Source organism: Tripterygium wilfordii, chromosome 3 (assembly GCF_013401445.1).
Source record: "Tripterygium wilfordii isolate XIE 37 chromosome 3, ASM1340144v1, whole genome shotgun sequence".
Lineage (NCBI taxonomy): Eukaryota > Viridiplantae > Streptophyta > Magnoliopsida > Celastrales > Celastraceae > Tripterygium > Tripterygium wilfordii.
In genome coordinates, this window is record NC_052234.1 from 8,185,399 (window position 1) to 8,205,103 (window position 19,705).

At 34.3% G+C, this 19,705-nt stretch overlaps 1 protein-coding gene across 1 annotated transcript; it reads right to left on the minus strand.

Moving 5' to 3' along the window:
- Window positions 1-4,938: 4,938 nt before the first annotated feature.
- LOC119995247 (LOB domain-containing protein 40-like) lies at window positions 4,939-6,440 on the minus strand. The gene is made up of 2 exons (XM_038841693.1): window positions 5,911-6,440; window positions 4,939-5,831 (listed from the first exon to the last, which is right to left on the minus strand). Exons 1-2 carry the CDS (start codon window positions 6,098-6,100, stop codon window positions 5,149-5,151), a joined length of 873 nt encoding a protein of 290 aa, XP_038697621.1. The 5' UTR covers window positions 6,101-6,440; the 3' UTR covers window positions 4,939-5,148.
- Window positions 6,441-19,705: the final 13,265 nt, after the last annotated feature.

Below are 19,705 nucleotides of genomic sequence, written 5' to 3' on the forward strand. Positions count from 1 at the left end.
AGAATTCTTCGAAGGACTATAAAATTTGTTCCACATGTAAAAACCAAATGTTTATACATCCCACTATTGTCCTTACTTATGGATCTCTTTTTAACAAAGAACTCATTGCGGTGACCAAAATCCTTGTAAAAATTGAACAAATCATCCACAGAATCAAAACAACATCCTGATCATCGACGTGAGTGAAGCAACATCCTCAACACATATATCTACGCTGTCCACATTATCTAATTGGTTCTGGTCATCATCTTTCAAAGTGAACTCCATATCGTCTTTACAAAATTACCATTTAATTATAGTGAGTTTTACACAGTGTAATTTAGCACTAAGACAATTTAATTAATAATTTGTACAATGTAATAAGCCACTGCAAACACAATCCCAAGCTACATTCACCACTCATCCACATAAAAAGTAAAGAAATACCAAAACTACAGACCTACAAATAATTGCATTTGTGAAATATGAGCATCTTACCAACAAAGAAGAAAACAATCGGGTTTGTACTATTTCATACACGAACTATTCTGTGCTTGTCATAAAACTTGTAAACTTATGTACGAAGCATTGAATGTTGCATATCCTGTTCTGTGCGATGAATGAATCCCTATAAAACTTGACAACGTTTACAACCAAACAACATGACAATGGAAGCTCCGAAAACCACGATGAACTCGTAAATCACACTCGTTCAGAAAGAGAACCCCGAAATGATTGTTTTTGGAGCTGCAAAGTTCACATGTTTGCGACAGAGAGAGGAGAAAGAGTAGAATACGACAAAAAAAACCCTGGATGAGAGAGAAGAGGGAAATCCATAATTAATTAGATATTTTATTTAATTGGTATTTTGGTTATTAAATTATTTATCTATGTGACATGCTGAGTTGTACAGACACATAGATTATGTAAGTTTATGGAAGGGAAAATTATGGATATATATCATTTTGGTATGTTTATTGATTTTTCTTCACCAACACTCAATTCTAGAATATAGAATAAAGGGAGTTGGGAAGTTCTATTGCTGATTGATTTTTTATTTTAAAAAATTGTAGAAAGTTCTTTTTTAATTGGAGAATTGAGGAAAGTTTAATTTTTTTAGTTGTAGAATACTGTTTTCACTCAAATGACAAATCATGAATATTTTTTAATTATATGATAGTGTCTTTTATTGCTTGCATAATCGCACTGAAGTGGTCGGCGGAGGTATCAACCTATCATTATCAAAGTTAGAGTTCTCGTTAATCCCAGACATGTGGATGACATGTCGTTACATTTTAATTTGAAAGATAATTTTTCATTAACAACGACGAAAGCTTTAATGCTTTGAGATTGATTTCAACAATGAAAGCTCTCCTTTTTAAATTAAGACACGATCATTGTGATATATATTTTTTTCGAAGGGTGAAATTATTTTCTACCCAACATACATTGATATTCCTGATATGGTTGGTCATTAGAGAGTGTGCCCCATTCTTGTCAATGACAACATCCTATTATAGTTGAACACCACTTTGGATCCGAGTGATTCCTTCAAAGTGTTTAACATTAAAGATATGCAATCTTGCAAGCAAATTTTATCCTCAAGATTTCAGTTCACAAGAAATTCATGCTTTGAGATGTGAATTGGAACATTGTCAGTATGATATAATATTTGATCTTGAGTTTCAAATAGTTTCTACACTTTTCGAATTATGTCAAAAATTAGTTATATCAAGAAAGTCGAACTACTATGAAGTGGGGTAGGATTCGATATCACTGAGGGCACGATTATGAAGTGGGGGTCCGGGGCCAGCGCCACCGTAAATTTTTTGAGTTCTTTATATAGCACAAAGATAATCACTAGTAATACTTTCAAGTAATAAAAACATTACATTTTTATTTATCATAATTGTTTTTTTACGAATTTTCATATTCTGAAAACATTCTATTACAACATTATTAGTATAGTTCCAAGCAACTCTTGTTGATGCTCAAGAGTCATGCATTCAATGAGAGAGAAGTTATTGGGATAAAATTGAGTCAATCTTATCAATTTTGATGAATCAAAAGCACCAAAAGCATCACTTGTATCCAAACAAAGCGACACAAAGAAATTTAACAATTTGAAAAAAAAATATAGGCTGCTTAAGGGATGGGCCAATCTTGGACATGGGCTTGAAAATATTTACTGTGGGCCTTTTGAAAAATACACTGGAGACCTCCTAAATCAACACATTGTAACATGATAAAATGTCAAGTCAGTACCCACTATAGTGCTTTTGGACATCTAGGTTCAACAAAATAACAAATAGACATAAAAGAATTCATTGAATGTCCAATAACCTTTCTACCCCTAATCATTCTTTCTCCCACAAATCTCTCACGTCTCTTTGTTCTTCCTCCAATATCTTTCGTCTCTTTCTTTCTTCTTCGTCCTTCTTCGTCTCCTTCTTTCTTCTTCGTCTCTTTCTTTCTTTCTTCTTGTTCTTCTTTCTTCTTTCTTCTTCATCTTTGTTGAATCTGAAATATATATGGACAAGTGATTTATTCTCCCCTACCTCTCTCTAGATTTTTTTTCACAAGTTAAAACTAAAAAAACTTTAGATAGGTTATTTTTATTCTTCCTTACTTTGATTTATGTGTAGATGTTGGTAAATACGTTAACATGGTAATGTATGTAAATATTATTCAAATAGTAACATACAATATCATATATGTAATAACATTGAAACAGTAACATGCGATCTCAGATCTGAACTCAGATTACAATCTTAAGGGTCTGTTTGGTATCACCTTTATTTCTTGTTTTTTGTTTTAGTTTTCAAAAAATAGAAAATAAAAACAAAAAATATTGTTTGTTAGTATTTTCTGTTTTAGTTTTTATGAAAAACAAAAACAGGTTTTCAAAATTTTTGAAAACAAGAAAAAAATGTTTTTAAAAGTTTTGGAAACAGAACTAGTTACACTTATTATAAACTGCACTTTCTTTAAGATTTCAGATTGCAAATTGCATAGAGATATGAAAACAATGATCAAATATATTTTGGGTTATTATTTTATTTCTTTATCTTTTTTTTCTTTTTGCTGATGTTTTCAATGGTGAAACACAACAAAGGCTGCAGTTATAAAAAATATAGTGGTGTGGATATATTCAATTATTACGAAAATAAAAGCATAAACACACTCTCTTTTTTTTTTTTCAGTTTTATACTTTCAGTTTTTGATTTCAAGTTTTGTTTTCAGTTATAAGTGTTTAACCAAACAAGTTTCAATTTTATGTTTTCATTTTATGTTTTATGTTTTATGTTTTTGTTTTTTATTGTTGTTTTCAAAAATTTTGAAAGTGATACCAAACACAACCTAAATGTCATGTTATATCTCAAATCTAACAAGACGAAGATGAAGACTAATAAAAATAAGAAAAATAATAATAAGAAAATGAATAAGATGATTGTGGGGAGCGACGATGGCGGTGGTGGAGATGAAGACAAACGTGGCAATGGTGAAGATGGAGTGTAGGTGTCTTAGATCTATGTATTTTTTAGATCCATACCTATTAAAAAAGAATGACAAATGTGGGATTATGTAATTATTAATTTTTAAAAGATGTATTTATAAAAAAATAAAATTTTAGTTGGACCTATACGTATTAAAATAACATTTTTCATCATGACATAATTTCACTGGACATACACGTCCGTCCGTCTTTGAACACAACTTAAATGTTTTTTTTTTGTTATTTTGAACCTTTTATGTTATATAGATAGATATTTACTTATTCGATGTCATTTTTCAATAAATAGCTCTAAAAAGATTTTTCGGGACAGCAAATTTTGCCTCAATCTTTTTTATGGTTATGGATGCGCCACTGTGAGTAACAGAGAGCTGTGCAGGTGCTCGTTGAAGATACAATTCAAATTAAATTAATGGACTAAAAAAACTAGGCTTGACATATATAACGGTTAACTGGACTGGGCTTTAGTGGGCTGGACCGGTATATCCTCTTTACACACCTCTCACTTAAAAATTAAAATAGAACTTGACAAATTAACGAATCCAACACTAGCTATTTTACATGGATGCTACCCTACCTACAAATTCAAGAAATTTCGAAATTAATTGTGTACACAACAAATTTTACGTATAAATTAAATACACTTAAAACCTAGTACAAATTACAAATATAGAAATCAAAGAGGACTTAATTTCTTCTCTTGACGTATTTCACCCGAATACGAAATCCTCTGATTTTTAGTTGAACACTTCAAACAAATTCTACAAATTTGTAATAAACTCCAGTTAGATTTAATTGCTAGACTTGGATTTGGGACTTGAAGAACTTATACTTTTCACTTCTGGGACTTGACTTGTTAGACTTGAAGGAATTCTAAGAATTCCTAATTTAGAGAACTTGAATTTGAAGGAAATTTGAGAGTCTTTAGATAGTTTATCCTCATCCCCTCTTCTATTTTTCCAAATGAGATTTATAAGCAATGGTAGAAGTGAAATTTACTTGAAGCCCAAATCAAAGATTATCTCTTTTATTTTGTTTGAATTTGATTTTATTTTAATTTATCTTAAATTTTATCCATTTAACTAACCTAATTTGATTTGGGCTTCATAAATTATTTAATTTAGAACTCATTTAAAGCCAACTATTTTTTATTTAATTGGGATGTAATTTTTTAATGTTTACAAATTGATGTTCCCATATTTTATAATAGAAAGTAATGCTTAGTAAAATAATATCAAAAATTGGAAAAGAGGATTTTCATTTGGACCATACCATAAAACCGTGCATGCCATGCTACACAAAACGGCCTAGCCAATCAGCTATCTAAATGTGCATTCCCAGCACGTGTAAGTGGCATGCCAAATTCAGACAGTTTAGGCACCTCGAAATCTCCGGCACCCTGTCGGTCCCTTTGTGACCTGTTTGGCATATGTCGAAATATTAAATACATAACAGCATTTACTATGCTGTACAAACTTCAAACGAGCCTCTATTGATTTACCATTTCTGTTCATGTAAACATTTTAACATGACAAAACTAAAAAGCAAAAAACGACAAAACTCTTTTGCATAAAAACAAACAGAGCCGAACAAGAGCCGCCAAAACTGGACGAGGTTTTTTGGATTCTCCTTGGGCTTCTCACTCAGGCCGGGTATTAAAAGCCCAGCTCCATCTTACACGCGTCCCCATCACAAGCCTCAATCCTCCTCTTCTTCACGGGAATCACGTGATGCTCACGTGACAGGGGCTCCAACCCCAGTGTCAGTTCCAGCCCAAGCCCAAGCCCAAGCCCAAGGTCGGTCCCATTCCGAGCTCCCCCATTTCGGACAACACCGGACTCCGGGTCGGCCCGGAACAGCATCGACGGTTCGGCCGTCTCAACGGAGATCATGCTCTCTGTCTCCTTGCTCTCTCCATCAACGACATTCGCTCCCACGGACTGGTGGCTCACAGATGATTCGTGGCTTGTTGACCGGTTCAACTCTTCCATATAACTCGCTCTCCAGTTGGCGGTCTCGTTGACCGGATCGGGTTTTATTGCCTTGGGCTTGACCACGGTCCGCTTGACTCTGCACCGGGTTTTGACCCGGTTAAGATCGTTGGACGCGGCGGAGTTCTCGTCCTTCGAAACGTGACGGATGTCGTACGCCTTAAGCGGCGGCCCGTTGCCATTAGCCGCAGCTTCGGAGTTGATCGGAGTGATTGGAGCTCCCTTGAGCACCGCCTCCACCGCCGCCTGACAGAGCTGCCAGCTTCCGGACCACAACAACCCGACCGCCCCGTAAATCGGGTTGACGATCCGCCCGCATGCCTCGTAAAGCAGAGACCTAAAAATCGCTGCGAAACGACACAAACAACAGTCAATCGCCAGTTTCAAGAAATTTAACAACTTTGGAAGGATTAAAGGTAAACTAACCAGGACGAAGATGTTCAGGGCCGGCGTTGATGAGATTCATGAGTCCGGCACGGCCATAAAACTTGGCAAGAAAGACAGTGGCATTGGCTTGTGATTCAGGGGTTTTAATCCACTGCAAGCAAGGTCTAATACTGCAATTCTCGCTACACCCTTTCCTTAGTACTCGACATCCATTACAGCTCATCCGCATTTTTCACTCCAACAAAAGCAAACCAAACAAGAAATTCAGGATTTGGGGTTTTATTTTTGTGAGAACTGAAGAGGAAGAAGAAGTGGGTATTCAATTTAAGAGGATCCTCTGTGAGACTTGTGAAGGAAGTGTATAAGTAAACAAGGGAGGCCGCTACTGGTTTCCATATTCAGGGAGAGTGGTCTTAAAAATTCTCGAAAAGCAGTAATCTTAACACTAATCGCAGCTCCACGCGCGTGTTTAGGACCCCCAATTGTTGGGACTAACTTATCATTCCCATTGGGAGTCCCTTGCAAAAGCCAAAGCAACACAAATATTATAAAACAAAACGTAAGAGAGAAATTAAAAACCCATCTTTTGTAACGTATGTAACTCCTCTCCGTCCTTTTTATATTCCAAATTGCCACCACTTTATTCCAAAATTTACGTTCTTTTGTCAAAAAAGGATGGTAGGTGGGGAGGGTAGAATGGTAAAAAGGATTTTTAAGAGGACAAGAGGAAATGGGGTTGTGTGCCATGCAAGCGGATTTACAAAATTGAGACGAGAAGATAGCAGCGCGTGGCAGCCACGTTTTGGATTCAAAGTGCGGTCGAATCGCCACATATTTGTGGAGGGTGTGGGGTTTTGGCCCACCTGGAAATCCCGATTTTTTTAAAAAAAATAATAATAATAGAAAACAAAAAAAAGAGCTCCTGGTTTTCGGGAGATCGTGTGGCTTCAACAAAACCGCTTTTAAGTAAAACCGGTTTCCCTGTTTTGGATGGTGGACTGTGGGCGCCCCACTAGTGACTAGACCTAACCTAATCCTTCTAGTCTAGCCAACAGTTTTGGAGATGGAAGAGTCCTTTTTCCTCTGTGTTTTTTCATGCTTATCTTCTTCCTAGCCCAACTTGGATTAAATTAATTAATTTAAATATATTAATTTTTTGTTTATTTTTTAAGTAATATGTGGGGTAAGGACAACTATTCACTCACAAATTAATCTAGTTCGTTCTAGTTCTATCCAAAGCCGAATTTTGGTTACATGCAATGAATTCAATTGGATATTCAATAGAATATTAGGTGAAAGAATAACGCAATTTTTTTTTCTCCAAATAATATGCAAACAACTCATGAAATTCTTCCCCTAAAAAGATTGATATTGGCCTAAGCTTTTCACCTAATCGCTTGTACTCTTAAAATAAGTGATGAATGTACGTATGTCTGTATTAATATTCTATGTAGTATATTTAACAAACAGGGCATTCACCGAACTTTGGAAGAGAAATGATCTCACTTTCTTCAACGTCACACGTAATTTACCAACTTGTTTAAGGGTTTTTCCTTTTATTTTCCTATCAACTTGCATGTTTTAATTAATGTGTACGGTCTAGTAATATTATTAATCAACGTGTTAATATTGTGTGAAGTTGCTGACTTCTAATATAATGGCACATACATCAAGCCAAACTCAACTTAATTGACCAACTTTTTGCAAAAGTCCAAAAGTCTTTACGGTTGCTAATTCTGATGGAATTAATGAACATTTTGTCCTAATTAGACTTAGTTTATGAGATCTTAAATAAATTACTTATAAATTGAGTTACTAATCGATTTGGTAATTGTGTGAATGAAAACAACTTATAAGTTACAATAGCAATTCAATTTAATAAGGAAGTAACAAAATAAAAAAACTATAAATAAACTCTTTTGAGGTGCTTAATTTTGTCACCCTATAAGTAAATTTTACGCTAAATAAATCATACCAAATAGAGCCTTAAAAGAAAAAGGGAGCACCCATTTTTTAGAGTATTTAGAGTTCAGACTATATAATTAGATTTAGACTTTAAGGCCTTAAATAATATTTTTTTTTTAAAACAAGTAATGATTATTTTCACGGAGTACAAAGAAGACGGTATATTGTGTCATTATGTAAATATTTTGTTTCAAGTTTCAGGGTGTCCGGGACCTGCTGTCATTTTGGTCCCGCTATAATACCTTCTATGGGTAGTAAAAACTTTTATTTTTATTTTTAAAAATTATAAATATGTATATTATTTTTCATAACGAATTCAATGGTATATTTTTTGTTTAAAACAAAAATCAAATTCATCGTGATCAAAAAATCAAATATTTTGAGTTTATATCCGATGGTCTAGAATTGTCGTGTCTTTTTCATGTTGAATTTGTTTTTTGTTTCTAACAAAAAATATATCGTTGTGTTCGTTAGGATGAACACTACATATTTAAAATTTTTAAAAATAAAAATAAAAATTTTTAATTTTCAAAACAGGTATTACAGAGGGATCTGTTGTAATAAAATTAGAGCAGATACCGGGCTTCCCAACTTTGATGCATGCAAGAGAGAGAAAGAAACGGGAAATGTCCAAAAGAGTCATGCAAAATGTCAATAAGGCGCGTGGCATTGCTCCAGATTTCCAGGGAACTTTACAATACCAGGCCAGCTACTGGATTTTGGTTTTGCCTTTGTGACAAAAAACCTAAAACCGTGTACTTTTCTGTGCAAACCTTAAAATTCCAGTACACCTGAATTTCATTTCTTTTTAACTATTTTTTTACCCTTGCCGTTTCATTCCTTCACTAGTGGGGTCTGGAGCTCCGCAAATCCGCGATTCATTTAAAATTGTAGAATCTACAAGCGAGATGGATGGAGAAGCCTTACCTAAAGTGACTGTAAGAATGATTGTCAACTTTTTTACTGTTATTCTCAAAAAAACAAACTCTATCTTAAGTAAAATTATAACCTCTGGATGGGTAACAGTTGAGAGAGTTTGTTCACACAATTTTACTATTTGTACGTCTTTGCATTAGGTGCAGTGTCCAACAAAGAAAGCTATAGTGGCATGAAAATATCATTATGTTTTTTTTGTCTCATGAAGATGTGATGAGAGATATAGAGGACAAAAGAATCAAATCCGAATGTGTTGTCGTAAGTACGTGCATCGTGTGGTTGGTAATTACATCTGGTGGTGGGATTGCAAGTTGCATGCAAAACCAAAAATTCATGCAAAACCTTAAGGCAGCACGTGCCACCTTTCAATCTTTCGTTTTGTTTCGTTTGTATTGAAATACATTCCAGGTTTTTGGGTTCATCATGCATTCCCATTAAACTAAAACAACCTTCACAAAAAACCACTTGCTTTAACCACCAGTTACTAACAAGAAGTTGGAAAATATGTGTATGTATAGTTTTTCTTTTTTACTAATTATTATCTCTTCCAGGTTCATCCCCTCCAAGGATTATTCTTCAGGCAATCAAGGGGCTAATTGTTGACCAAATCATTTTTTATTTAAAATTGTATTAAACAATTTGAGAATCCGATGAGTTTTTATGCTAATTGTACTTTTTTTTCGTCAACACACAGTCAGCAACATTTGTTATTGATAGAAAATAAATAAATTCAAGGAAAAAATAGTAAATGACAGAGAAAAAACACATGGAGGGAACATGAGGAGGAGGAGAAAGCAGGTGCCAGACATGCACAGGCCAAAAAGACCCCCCAACCGCCACTGCCACTGCCACATATCCTGGAAAACTCCACCTAGCTCATTAGCTTTGACTCCTGGTTTCATGGAACTTAGTGTCAATCTTAATCTTTAATTAATTAATTATTAATTCCCCATTTCTCTTAAAACCAGACACTGGTTTCTGGTTTTCTTCTTAAGTCTGTGGGCGCCTTACCCATCGACATTGATTAAACTTTAAAGTATAATAAAGTGGGAAATGTTAGAATGTGATAATCTAATGGCCCCGTTTGGCACTCCGGTCGCCACTCACTCACCACACCTCGGCGAGATCCACCGGTCGTTTGACAGTAGTTTGGTGTTTGGCTTCCCGGTCCGTTGAACCTGCACTGCTCCAAATGCCGGTAGCACCAAAAACAATTGAGAGATGTTTTTCTTCCTGCCGCAATAGAGTCACCGCAAGTTACTGTTACAACACGCGATCTTCCGTCTTTCGTAAATGACGGAAGTTTTTTTTTTTTTTTTTTTAAATCTCATTAGTCATACACGTGGTGACATTACAATAATTTTAAATTTTTAACTTTTTTAATTGTAATCGTGGCATCATATTATTACAACAAAGCATGTCAATTTTTGTTTAAGTTTAACAATATTTAATTAAATAATAGTTCAATCTTATTTTTTGGATTAGTTTTTTTAATTAAAAATTATTTTAAATTTAGTTATTTATAAAGTACAAAACAAATAATTAAGTATTATGATATATTAATTTAAAACATATATTAGTGTTATAAACTAAATTACTAATTTAATTTTTAGAAAATAAATCATCATATAACAAATATTAATTAACTAAATTAAGTTCACAAAATCATTTATTACAATTAATAATTAAAATTAGACAAATTTTATAATTTATTATCCCACTTCACCTCACCGCAGTTTTGTTCATCCAAACGCTCAACTGCACATCAACGCACCTCACCATAGTTTTTTTTGTGACATGCCAAACGTTTTTTGTCAGCATAACTCACCTCACAGCACCGTAATTTTTTACCTCACAGCACCTCACCTCACAGTACTAAAATACAAATCACTCCCAAACGGACCCAATATGTACAGTCAATCCAATCTAATCTAAGTAATATCATGTTTAAACAACGGAAGTACTACATGTCTATAATTTTGATGTATATAATGATCAATAATCTAGGTGATATGAGGAGAAGTATGAGGGACTATTTTGGATTAAATGGTCCCCCACACTTCTCCTCATGTCATCAAGATTATGAACAATTATGGATATCAAAATTATGAACACATATTATTTTGGTTTAAACAACGAGTACTTCAGGTTTCCAGTTTCCACAACTTGGGATCTGATTAAAATGATTTGGAACCTCCTAGATTCTAGTTTTTATATAATATAGTTCTATTGTGGATCAATTAATTATTGACATTTCCACATTTGTACCAATAGACGCTAGGACGTACAATTAATGATTTGTTAACAAAAAGGCTAAACCATATTTTATATCCTTGAAGTGATATCGTTTTTTTGTTTATATCCTTAAAGTTTAAAATTTATCTCAAATATCTTTAATGTTATAAAAACCTATCCAAATCTATCCTAGTCCCCATTTTCGACGAGTTAGGATTGGAAATTGCACAGCTGACAACCGGAATGACAACATGTCATGTAATTGTATTTCATGATTTAAAAAACAAATTCCACATTAGTATTTCTAAGGCCAACTCATCAAAAACCCCTAAATTAGCTAATAAAAAAACCATAAATTACTAAATGAAAATCCACTTCTTCTTCTCCAAGCCAATCGTCTAAAATGGCTCTCCCTGTGATCTTTTCAGTCAGATTTGTTGCTGAAATCGAACCAACACTTTCCAGATTTGGTTTGGATTTCAGCCTTCCTGAACCAGAGGGGAAGATGAAGGCTCCGTTTGACATAACGGAAAAATTGATTTTCAATGTTAGTAGAAATGCTGTAAAAAATATGTTGAGCTTAAAGCTGTGAAATATGTTGTGAGGTGTTTGGTGAACTAAAAACTGACGCTAGCGGAAAAACTATTGAAATAAACTATTATAATATTAGTTTTTATATTTCTATTAAAAGTAATCTAATAAATATAATTCTTATTAAAATTAATTTTAAGTATTAATTTAATTAATCAAATATAATTAATATTTAAAATTAATTTGAAGTATTTTTTTAATTAATCAAATTAATTTTCGTACATTTATTGTATTTTTTAATTTATCATTATGTATTAAAATTAAACACCTATAAAATTAAAAGTCTCAAAGTATAAATATTTTATTTGTATTTTTAAATTTTAATTATTTATTTCAATGTTAAATTTACAGATATAATAATTATAAATGGATAAATATAATTAATTTATAATTTTTATTAAAATATAATTATATTTAAATCATTAAATAGTAATACTTTATATTAAAGTATGGGACCCACACATTAAAAAATTTTAAAAAAATAAAAACTGCTGGGAGCTTCTTTTGGCATGTGCCAGCGGTTGTGTTAGCGAAAATGGCCTGTTTGGAATGGCGAGCCGCTTGTGGAGCCGCCCTGCCAAACATGCAGGAAGATGCGATTCTCTACTTCGCCTCTCTCACTCTCTCTCCCAACTCCACTCTCCCCTTTGTTCCTGAAGAATCATCGACGGCATAATGGAGCAACTCACATACCAAATCGGCTTCAATGAAAGGCGGGGTTAGAGTTTTAACAGAAGGATTTCTGCATATATTGCTCATGTGGGAAGGTCGGTGGAATCGACGGCTGCGACTAATCAAGATATAATCTTCAAAGAGAAAGAGGTAATTACCACAATAAATACCAAATCAAGCCCAGTTTGACAAAATTCTAGTACCCAATGAAAACCTCAAATCGTGACAAAAATTCAACTTCCCAAATTGATTAACAGACCCATATACAAACAAACTAAACTAAAGTTTCACAGTATAGATTCTCAATCAATTCAAAAGACCCACCATCTTGTTCTTGACAACCCAGGTGCGTGCTCTTAACCTTTGATATTGTTTTCTCAAACTACAGATCACTCTTTAGCTTGCTTAGCGTAATGGGTTTTTTGTTTCGGATTTGCCCATCCTTTTCTTGTAAAAATTATGCCTTTGGGTCAGGGGAAACCCAAAAAAATGGGAGAATCGATGAAAGATTTACATTAAAACAAATCGACGGTATATTACATAAAGGACGGTTCCCCACCGAAAGCGATTAGGAGGAGGAGAGCGATGAATATGAAGTTTGTTCAGAGACCACAACAGCGGTCGTGACGGCGGTAACAGAAGTTCGGTACTTTGATTTCGCAATGAAGAAGAAGAACAAAGATGATATCTAATTAGGGGAATTTAAAAAATTAGTATAATTTTACGTGGCGTTTTTTAATTAAAAAATTGGTCATGAAATTACACGTGTAATGCCACGCTATGAATATGCGGGTTACGATTGCCACGCAGATAGTTTCCGTCAACTACACCATCGGAAAATGGGTATGGGATAAAATAGTGTTGGTTTTTGTAATATTAAAGATAGAATAGATAAATTTTAAACTTCAACGATATAATCGGTCGATGAAACTTTAAGGATATAAAAGATGATATAACCTTAACAAAAATGCGAAATGCTCCAACATTTTTTAACCTAACTCTTCTCAAGTGTAGATGGCATTGCCATCTAGACATGTTAACATGACATGTATTTGAAAATTAAATTTCTCTCACCTCTTCCACCTTTCTTTTTTTAAAATTTTAAAAATCAAATACTCTCTCTTTTATCTCTCACTTCCCTCCTCTCTCCCATTTTCATGATTTTATATATACACATCAATTACATTGAAAAGGAAATAATGTAACTTACATTCAAACAGTCAAACAAAGCATCATATACACCAATTGTATTATTTTTTACCATACAAAACTACGATTACATTTATTTATTTTTTTGCCATACATGAGGTTGAGGAAGGTCTTTCTTGAATCCCGGCACCAGCCAACCGTGAGAGATCCGTTGAAGATAACGAGACTTCGTGAGTGGCCCTCAAGACTCTTCTAAAGCTAACAAACTATGCCTTACTGAGCCTAATAAGCATGTGAGCCTGTTGATACATGTCTTGATAGCATCTTGGATCCATCTTCACCGGTGTAGGTGTCTCATGTGAGTATGTACGCAGACTGGGGCTTTACGCTACATTTGCATAATTGGGTTTGGATTGGTTTTGACGCATGAGGTCTTAGACTGGTAATTGTTTGAGGGGAGCCGATATTTGCACACTTATTTAAGCTCACTACACGCATTTCTTTTAAATATTTAACATTACTAAATTATTCTTTTATATGAAATTACTTTAAAACCTATTTGTTTTGTATACCCATATTTTTTTCAGTACAATTAAATTGAATTAAGCTTTTAACTCTAACTTTTTTAATTAAATTTATTATACAAATAATCACATCTCCTCTCCTCAGACCTACCATCTCCTCCTAATCTCCCATCTCATGGCCTAATCTCCCATCTTCTCAGTTCTCCCAGTATCACCTTTGACATATTAATGCTCCATCAATTAATCCATTATTTGTCCTTTCCACATAGGGTTTGGATATTTGAACCCCCTCTCCTAGACTCCGTAGCTGTCATGTCATAACTAAATGCACATAAAAAACTATAACATAAATATATTACATACATATATATATAGATATATATACATATACATATACATATACATATACATATATATATATATCCATATATAGACATAATTGAATTTTTTTTCTTCTTTTTGTGGTTTTTATTATTTTTTTTAATTATTATTTTCCTCTTTAATTTTTGTGTAAAGAAAAGATAAATTATCTTTTTTTTTTGTTTTTAATTTGATAATTTTTTAAGACATAGACAATAATTTATTCAAGCACATGAACAAACGTTTAGGAAGAAGATTTGATGAATTCATATGAGTGCATGTACGCATCGAATTGTTATGCATACGTAGTAGTTCATGCAACTGTGCAAGTATGTCAGGCTCTATTGTCTTGCATTTGGTTAAAATACTTTGATAGATGTGTCATCTACATAGTAGTTTCGAAGCCTCGGGAAATACCTGAGCACACTCTTTCATCAGCCCCATCTCTTTATCCGTAATGATAACTCATGGGCTAGTGCATCGATGCATTGCAGATCGCAAACATTCCAAAGCCCAAGTATAATTGACCTCTTTTTCTGAGTGTAAATATGCGAACGCTATGCAAAAAATCTAACTAGTTGAAGTAACACCAACAATTTCAAGAAGAGGCAACCCGTACCTGTTGGTATGATATATCGCATCCATCAACAACACGTGCGGGAATGCACGCAATCGATCTAGCGAGTTAGGATGTGCGAAGAACAAATCTTTGAACTCATTATCTTTCATCTTGTCCGCTTGTTCATCTTCTTGCTTTATTTCGACTAAGATAAAATCACCTTACCAACAATATAATTTACACTGAGTATTTGCAGAAAAATACTAAATAAAAATATTTACTTAAAATGCACTAAATAAAAAATATTTACTTAAAAATATTAAATCGGTATCTATATTTACATGTTCACTTGAACTGCTTGGCAAGTGGTAGTCGAAAAGATTGCTCAAGTAATCCATATCCACAACATGTGGAGGCTTATACTATTACTTGTATATGAACAACTACTCCACCATGAAAACTTGAAACTGATGAAATGAACATACAAAGACTGTTGTATTGGAGGATATACACATAGAAAGAAAGAGATATATATAGGTGGATATGGTGTGGGTGAAACCGTGACAGATTAGAGGTGGCAAAAAATTCAGCCCAAAGGTGGAAGTGTCTATTGAGAGAGAGGAGATAGACTGCTAAGATTCTCATACAGTTTACGCCAACGGTAGTGGCATGCTCATAAATAGTAATCAGTATTTCCGTTCAACGAGTCTTTTCTACCCATCCTTTATACATGAGGCACATGCAAAATGTATAAATTATTTGATTGATTGATGAGATGGGATAGGGGGTTTGTATAGAGTTATAGGGGGTTCGAATAGTGTAACCCTTTCCCATACCCTCCATGTCCAAAGACAATGGCTCGTCTCTTTCAGGGGCATCGAATTATGTCTACAAATAATGAAAAAAAAAATAAGTTTTAAGAAATTTCAGAACAATTGAACAAATGGCTTATTGTCAAGATGCATTCATTTTATTTCACTGTATACTTTATGCCAAGTCAGCGGTTGCAGTCTTTGAGCAACTCATGAAGCTTATTCGTTCAAATGAGAAGGTACTAGCGGGAGAGAGAACATTCATGGTCTCGCCTCTTAGCCTAACCTGTTCGAAGGAGACACGAGTTCCAGTTGGATAAATTCTTTGAACAAGAATTTGAACAGTGAGAAATACAGAGGTCAGATCCACAAATTGGTATGCCTATTTCTACTGAGACTAATATTCAAAGGGAAGGTGTGCCTAAGGCAAGGTCAGATTTCGCAGTTGGTGACATATCAAGTAGAGTAGAAAGGCAAGGATGATATCGTGATAAAGTAAAGGGGAGATGATATATGTGAGTGGGGAAGAGGGTAGTTTAGAATATTAAATGTTATATAATTAATATGCCTAAAAAGATATTTTGGGAAGTTCAATGTGTGCATTCAAAAAATTTTGAGGCGTATTAAGTAAGTGTGTGCAGTGAGTCCAAGCGTGTGTGCAAATATCGACTCCCTTGTTTGAGTGGTTCATCGTTGGGTTGGTTTTAACCCCTATAGTATCTATTTTTAATTATTTTTTTTTATAGTTGTTAATTTTCCTCAAATATCCAACCATGGTGGCCTACATGAGAATTTGCTTAGACAATGACATATTCCATTAATTGTTTGTTCTCTTTTACGCTGGACAGGAGATCAACCACTTATGACACTCAGAGTTCCTCTTAGTGTGACAAAATTATTGGAGATTTTCTGTGCTGGACAGGAGATTCGCCGATCTTAGATTATGGGGATAGGAGTACTTGGTATGATGATGATATGTGTTTGTGCCAAGATTTGTTGTTAGTTCAAAATTTTTTGATATGAGATTGCACCAAATCTGACCTACTACCAAACGAGCTGTGTGCAATCCCAGATCATAAAATTACTGGTTTGAGGTTGTCTTCCTAAAAAGGACTTAGAATTCAGTTTATGTCAATTGAGAAAAGCAGCAGATAGAAGACTGACACTAGAATGAGAGCACTTTTATTAACATAATGAAAAACAACACATCACTGGAATGCATTATAATTTTCATTGAGAGTACATCCTGAAATGTGTGAAAAAATGTGTTTTACAATCTAAATCAAACATGATAGCACGAAGGCTTGAAAGTAAATAAATGGGCTAAAGATAATTGATCGGAGTCATGCTAAGGAAGCAATAACATTTGTATATGTGGAGTCTGTGTTCAATGCGATGTGCTTGTGAACCTCTCTTCTTTTTGTTCTTATAGTCCTAATGGTTTTCAGTGGTGACCAACAGCTCTTGTATCTCTAGCACGATCTTGACATATTCTATCATGGCAAATCATGGGAAACTATCTTCTTTCTTGACGCTTGAGTTGCTGGGTCAAAACTCTTCATAATAGCAACATCCTTGAAGTAATGGGAATCATGGTGAAAGTCTCAAGTCATGTCTCTTCTTCAAGGTGGATATAGAAACACTAGGAACATGCATCCTTCTCCACTATTCTAGAATGTAGGCCATGTAGGCCTTACGTTGGCTATTGAGGTGAAGAGCTTGACGGTTGCAATTTGTTACCGCTCCTTTTTGCTTTACTGTGGCAATGTGTCTTCTTGCTCAAAGTGCGGGGCGAAAATGATTATGGTTTTTGGTTGTCGTGCAAGTACTGAAAACGTGTCTTAGGCAATTTAGGAACGTGTAGACTGCAAACTCTAAAATCTCCAGAGCTTCCTCAGTGCTTATCTAGCTAAAATCTCGATTTTCAGCTAACAAGTTATTTTAAAATTAAATAAAATAATTTTGACAACAAGTCCCTAAGTAGATTTTAGCCTTCTAGACAAACCTTCTCAGACAATCCTAATCTCAACAATTACTTCCCAGATTTCACTTCAAATAAAACCAGGTTATCTGTAAAATGAATAAACGTTAATATAAAATCAGGATACGGGGATCTAATTCTTGGTCTCAGTTCTCTATCAAAACCATGTAAAATTATGAAATAAAATGTGTGCTTGAGTATTTTGGTGTTCATAATGTTATAGTAAAATAGATTTTGAAAAAAAAAGGTAACCCCTAAATCATACATTCTAAACCCAAAAAATTAAAAATTAAGCTCTAAACCCTGAATTCTAGACCCTAAACACTAATTACTAACTCCTAAACTCGAATATGTCATTTAAAAAATCATGATTTGATATGAATTTCGGGAGAGAAATTGGAGCCAGAATTGGAGACAAGAATTGGAGCCCCTCTTATCCCTATAAAATCTCCTTACTCCTACCACGTGTTCATAACTGGAGGTCATTTTTGGTACAAACTATTTGACAAATACTCGTGAAAGTTACCAATTTTCCATTCATGTATAAAAAAAGGTAAAATACTTGAAATATCAAACTCCCAATAAAATAACATAAATGCTAACCTTGCTCCATTTTCAATTTCTAAATGCCTGAATGGATCCGAAATCGTACCCTGATGTCAATTATTATATGGACTATAATCATAGTTTTTAAACCCGACCCGCTCATCGAACCGTCAAGGCTGAAGGGTCAAGGGTTTCGAGGTTCAACCGTTATGAAGGAGGTTGAACCGCGGGTTTTTAATAAATAATAAATATTTATAGTTTAATAGTTATATATTATATAATTATATATTATATAGCAAATTAGAGGAGCATACATGTACAATTCAGCCTTAATTCTAGGCATCTAGCTAAACATGTTATGTGCATCAATTCTCGTTCACAAGCCTGTATGGAGTCCATGCCTCCATGGGCTTTTTAAATCAATTTTGTTTTGTTCTAAGATATGGGCTTGGAAATCGAGCCCACGTTTGGCCCTGTTACCAACTACCAAGTAGGTTCACTATTTTATTATTCAATGTGATTGTGGGACCGGTGAAATGATTGCTAAAGACTAAAGTGTTGAACTTTGACGCCTTACATGAATCCCACATCGCTTAAGAATGTGGAAGGTGGTCAAGATGGAGCCTATAAAAGGCAAAGAGAAGACAAATCTAGAAACCTGTGTACGTGTAAACAAATGGAGTGCTGATGCTGCTTGCAGAACTCACTCTTTGGTGTACAAAATAGACATTTTGTCAAATAGCCGATTTTTAAATAAATCAGCGGATCACGATTTTTTGAAAAACCGTCGGTTCAACCTATTTTTTACCGGTTTAATGCTTATACGGTCTTTTGTAAGCAACGGACCGTGAAGATAATGGATGCAGCTCAACCGCCACGTGTTCATACGCCACGTGTTCATAACTGGAGGTCATTTTTGGTACAAACTATTTGACAAATACTCGTGAAAGTTACCAATTTTCCATTCATGTATAAAAAAAGGTAAAATACTTGAAATATCAAACTCCCAATAAAATAACATAAATGCTAACCTTGCTCCATTTTCAATTTCTAAATGCCTGAATGGATCCGAAATCGTACCCTGATGTCAATTATTATATGGACTATAATACAAAGTCCCGTGTTTGAATGGGGCCAACCAAATAGGCATGAAATAGCCGAAGAGGATGCGAAAACTGAAATGAATGAGGTCATGGCCCAGCCCAGTACTATTGTTCATGAAGCCCATAATAACCCACTAAGGCCTAAGGCACTCTTGTCCGTCTATATCTCTTCCTCTTATTTTTCTGTAGTTGAGGAGTTATTCCTACCTGATATTGCAGTGACTTCATTGTTGTTCCTATTTAGAGATTGTGTTACTTCTCTACTGATGACACTCGGTGGAGTTATGTTGTAACTTGTTTGTTGTGATTAAAACTAATGTCTTTCAAGCTTAGGACCATTTGGGTTCAGTTTAGCCTTGTTCAAAGTCTCAAAATCTTGTGTAATTAGCAAATAGCAATGC

Bases quoted from the DNA above. Each gene is read 5' to 3' on its own strand.
- LOC119995247 (XM_038841693.1), bottom strand. From the start codon at position 6,100: ATGCGGATGAGCTGTAATGGATGTCGAGTACTAAGGAAAGGGTGTAGC. The intron at 5,832-5,910 runs GTTAGTTTACCT...GTCGTTTCGCAG, and splicing joins CCCTGAACATCTTCGTCCTG to CGATTTTTAGGTCTCTGCTT.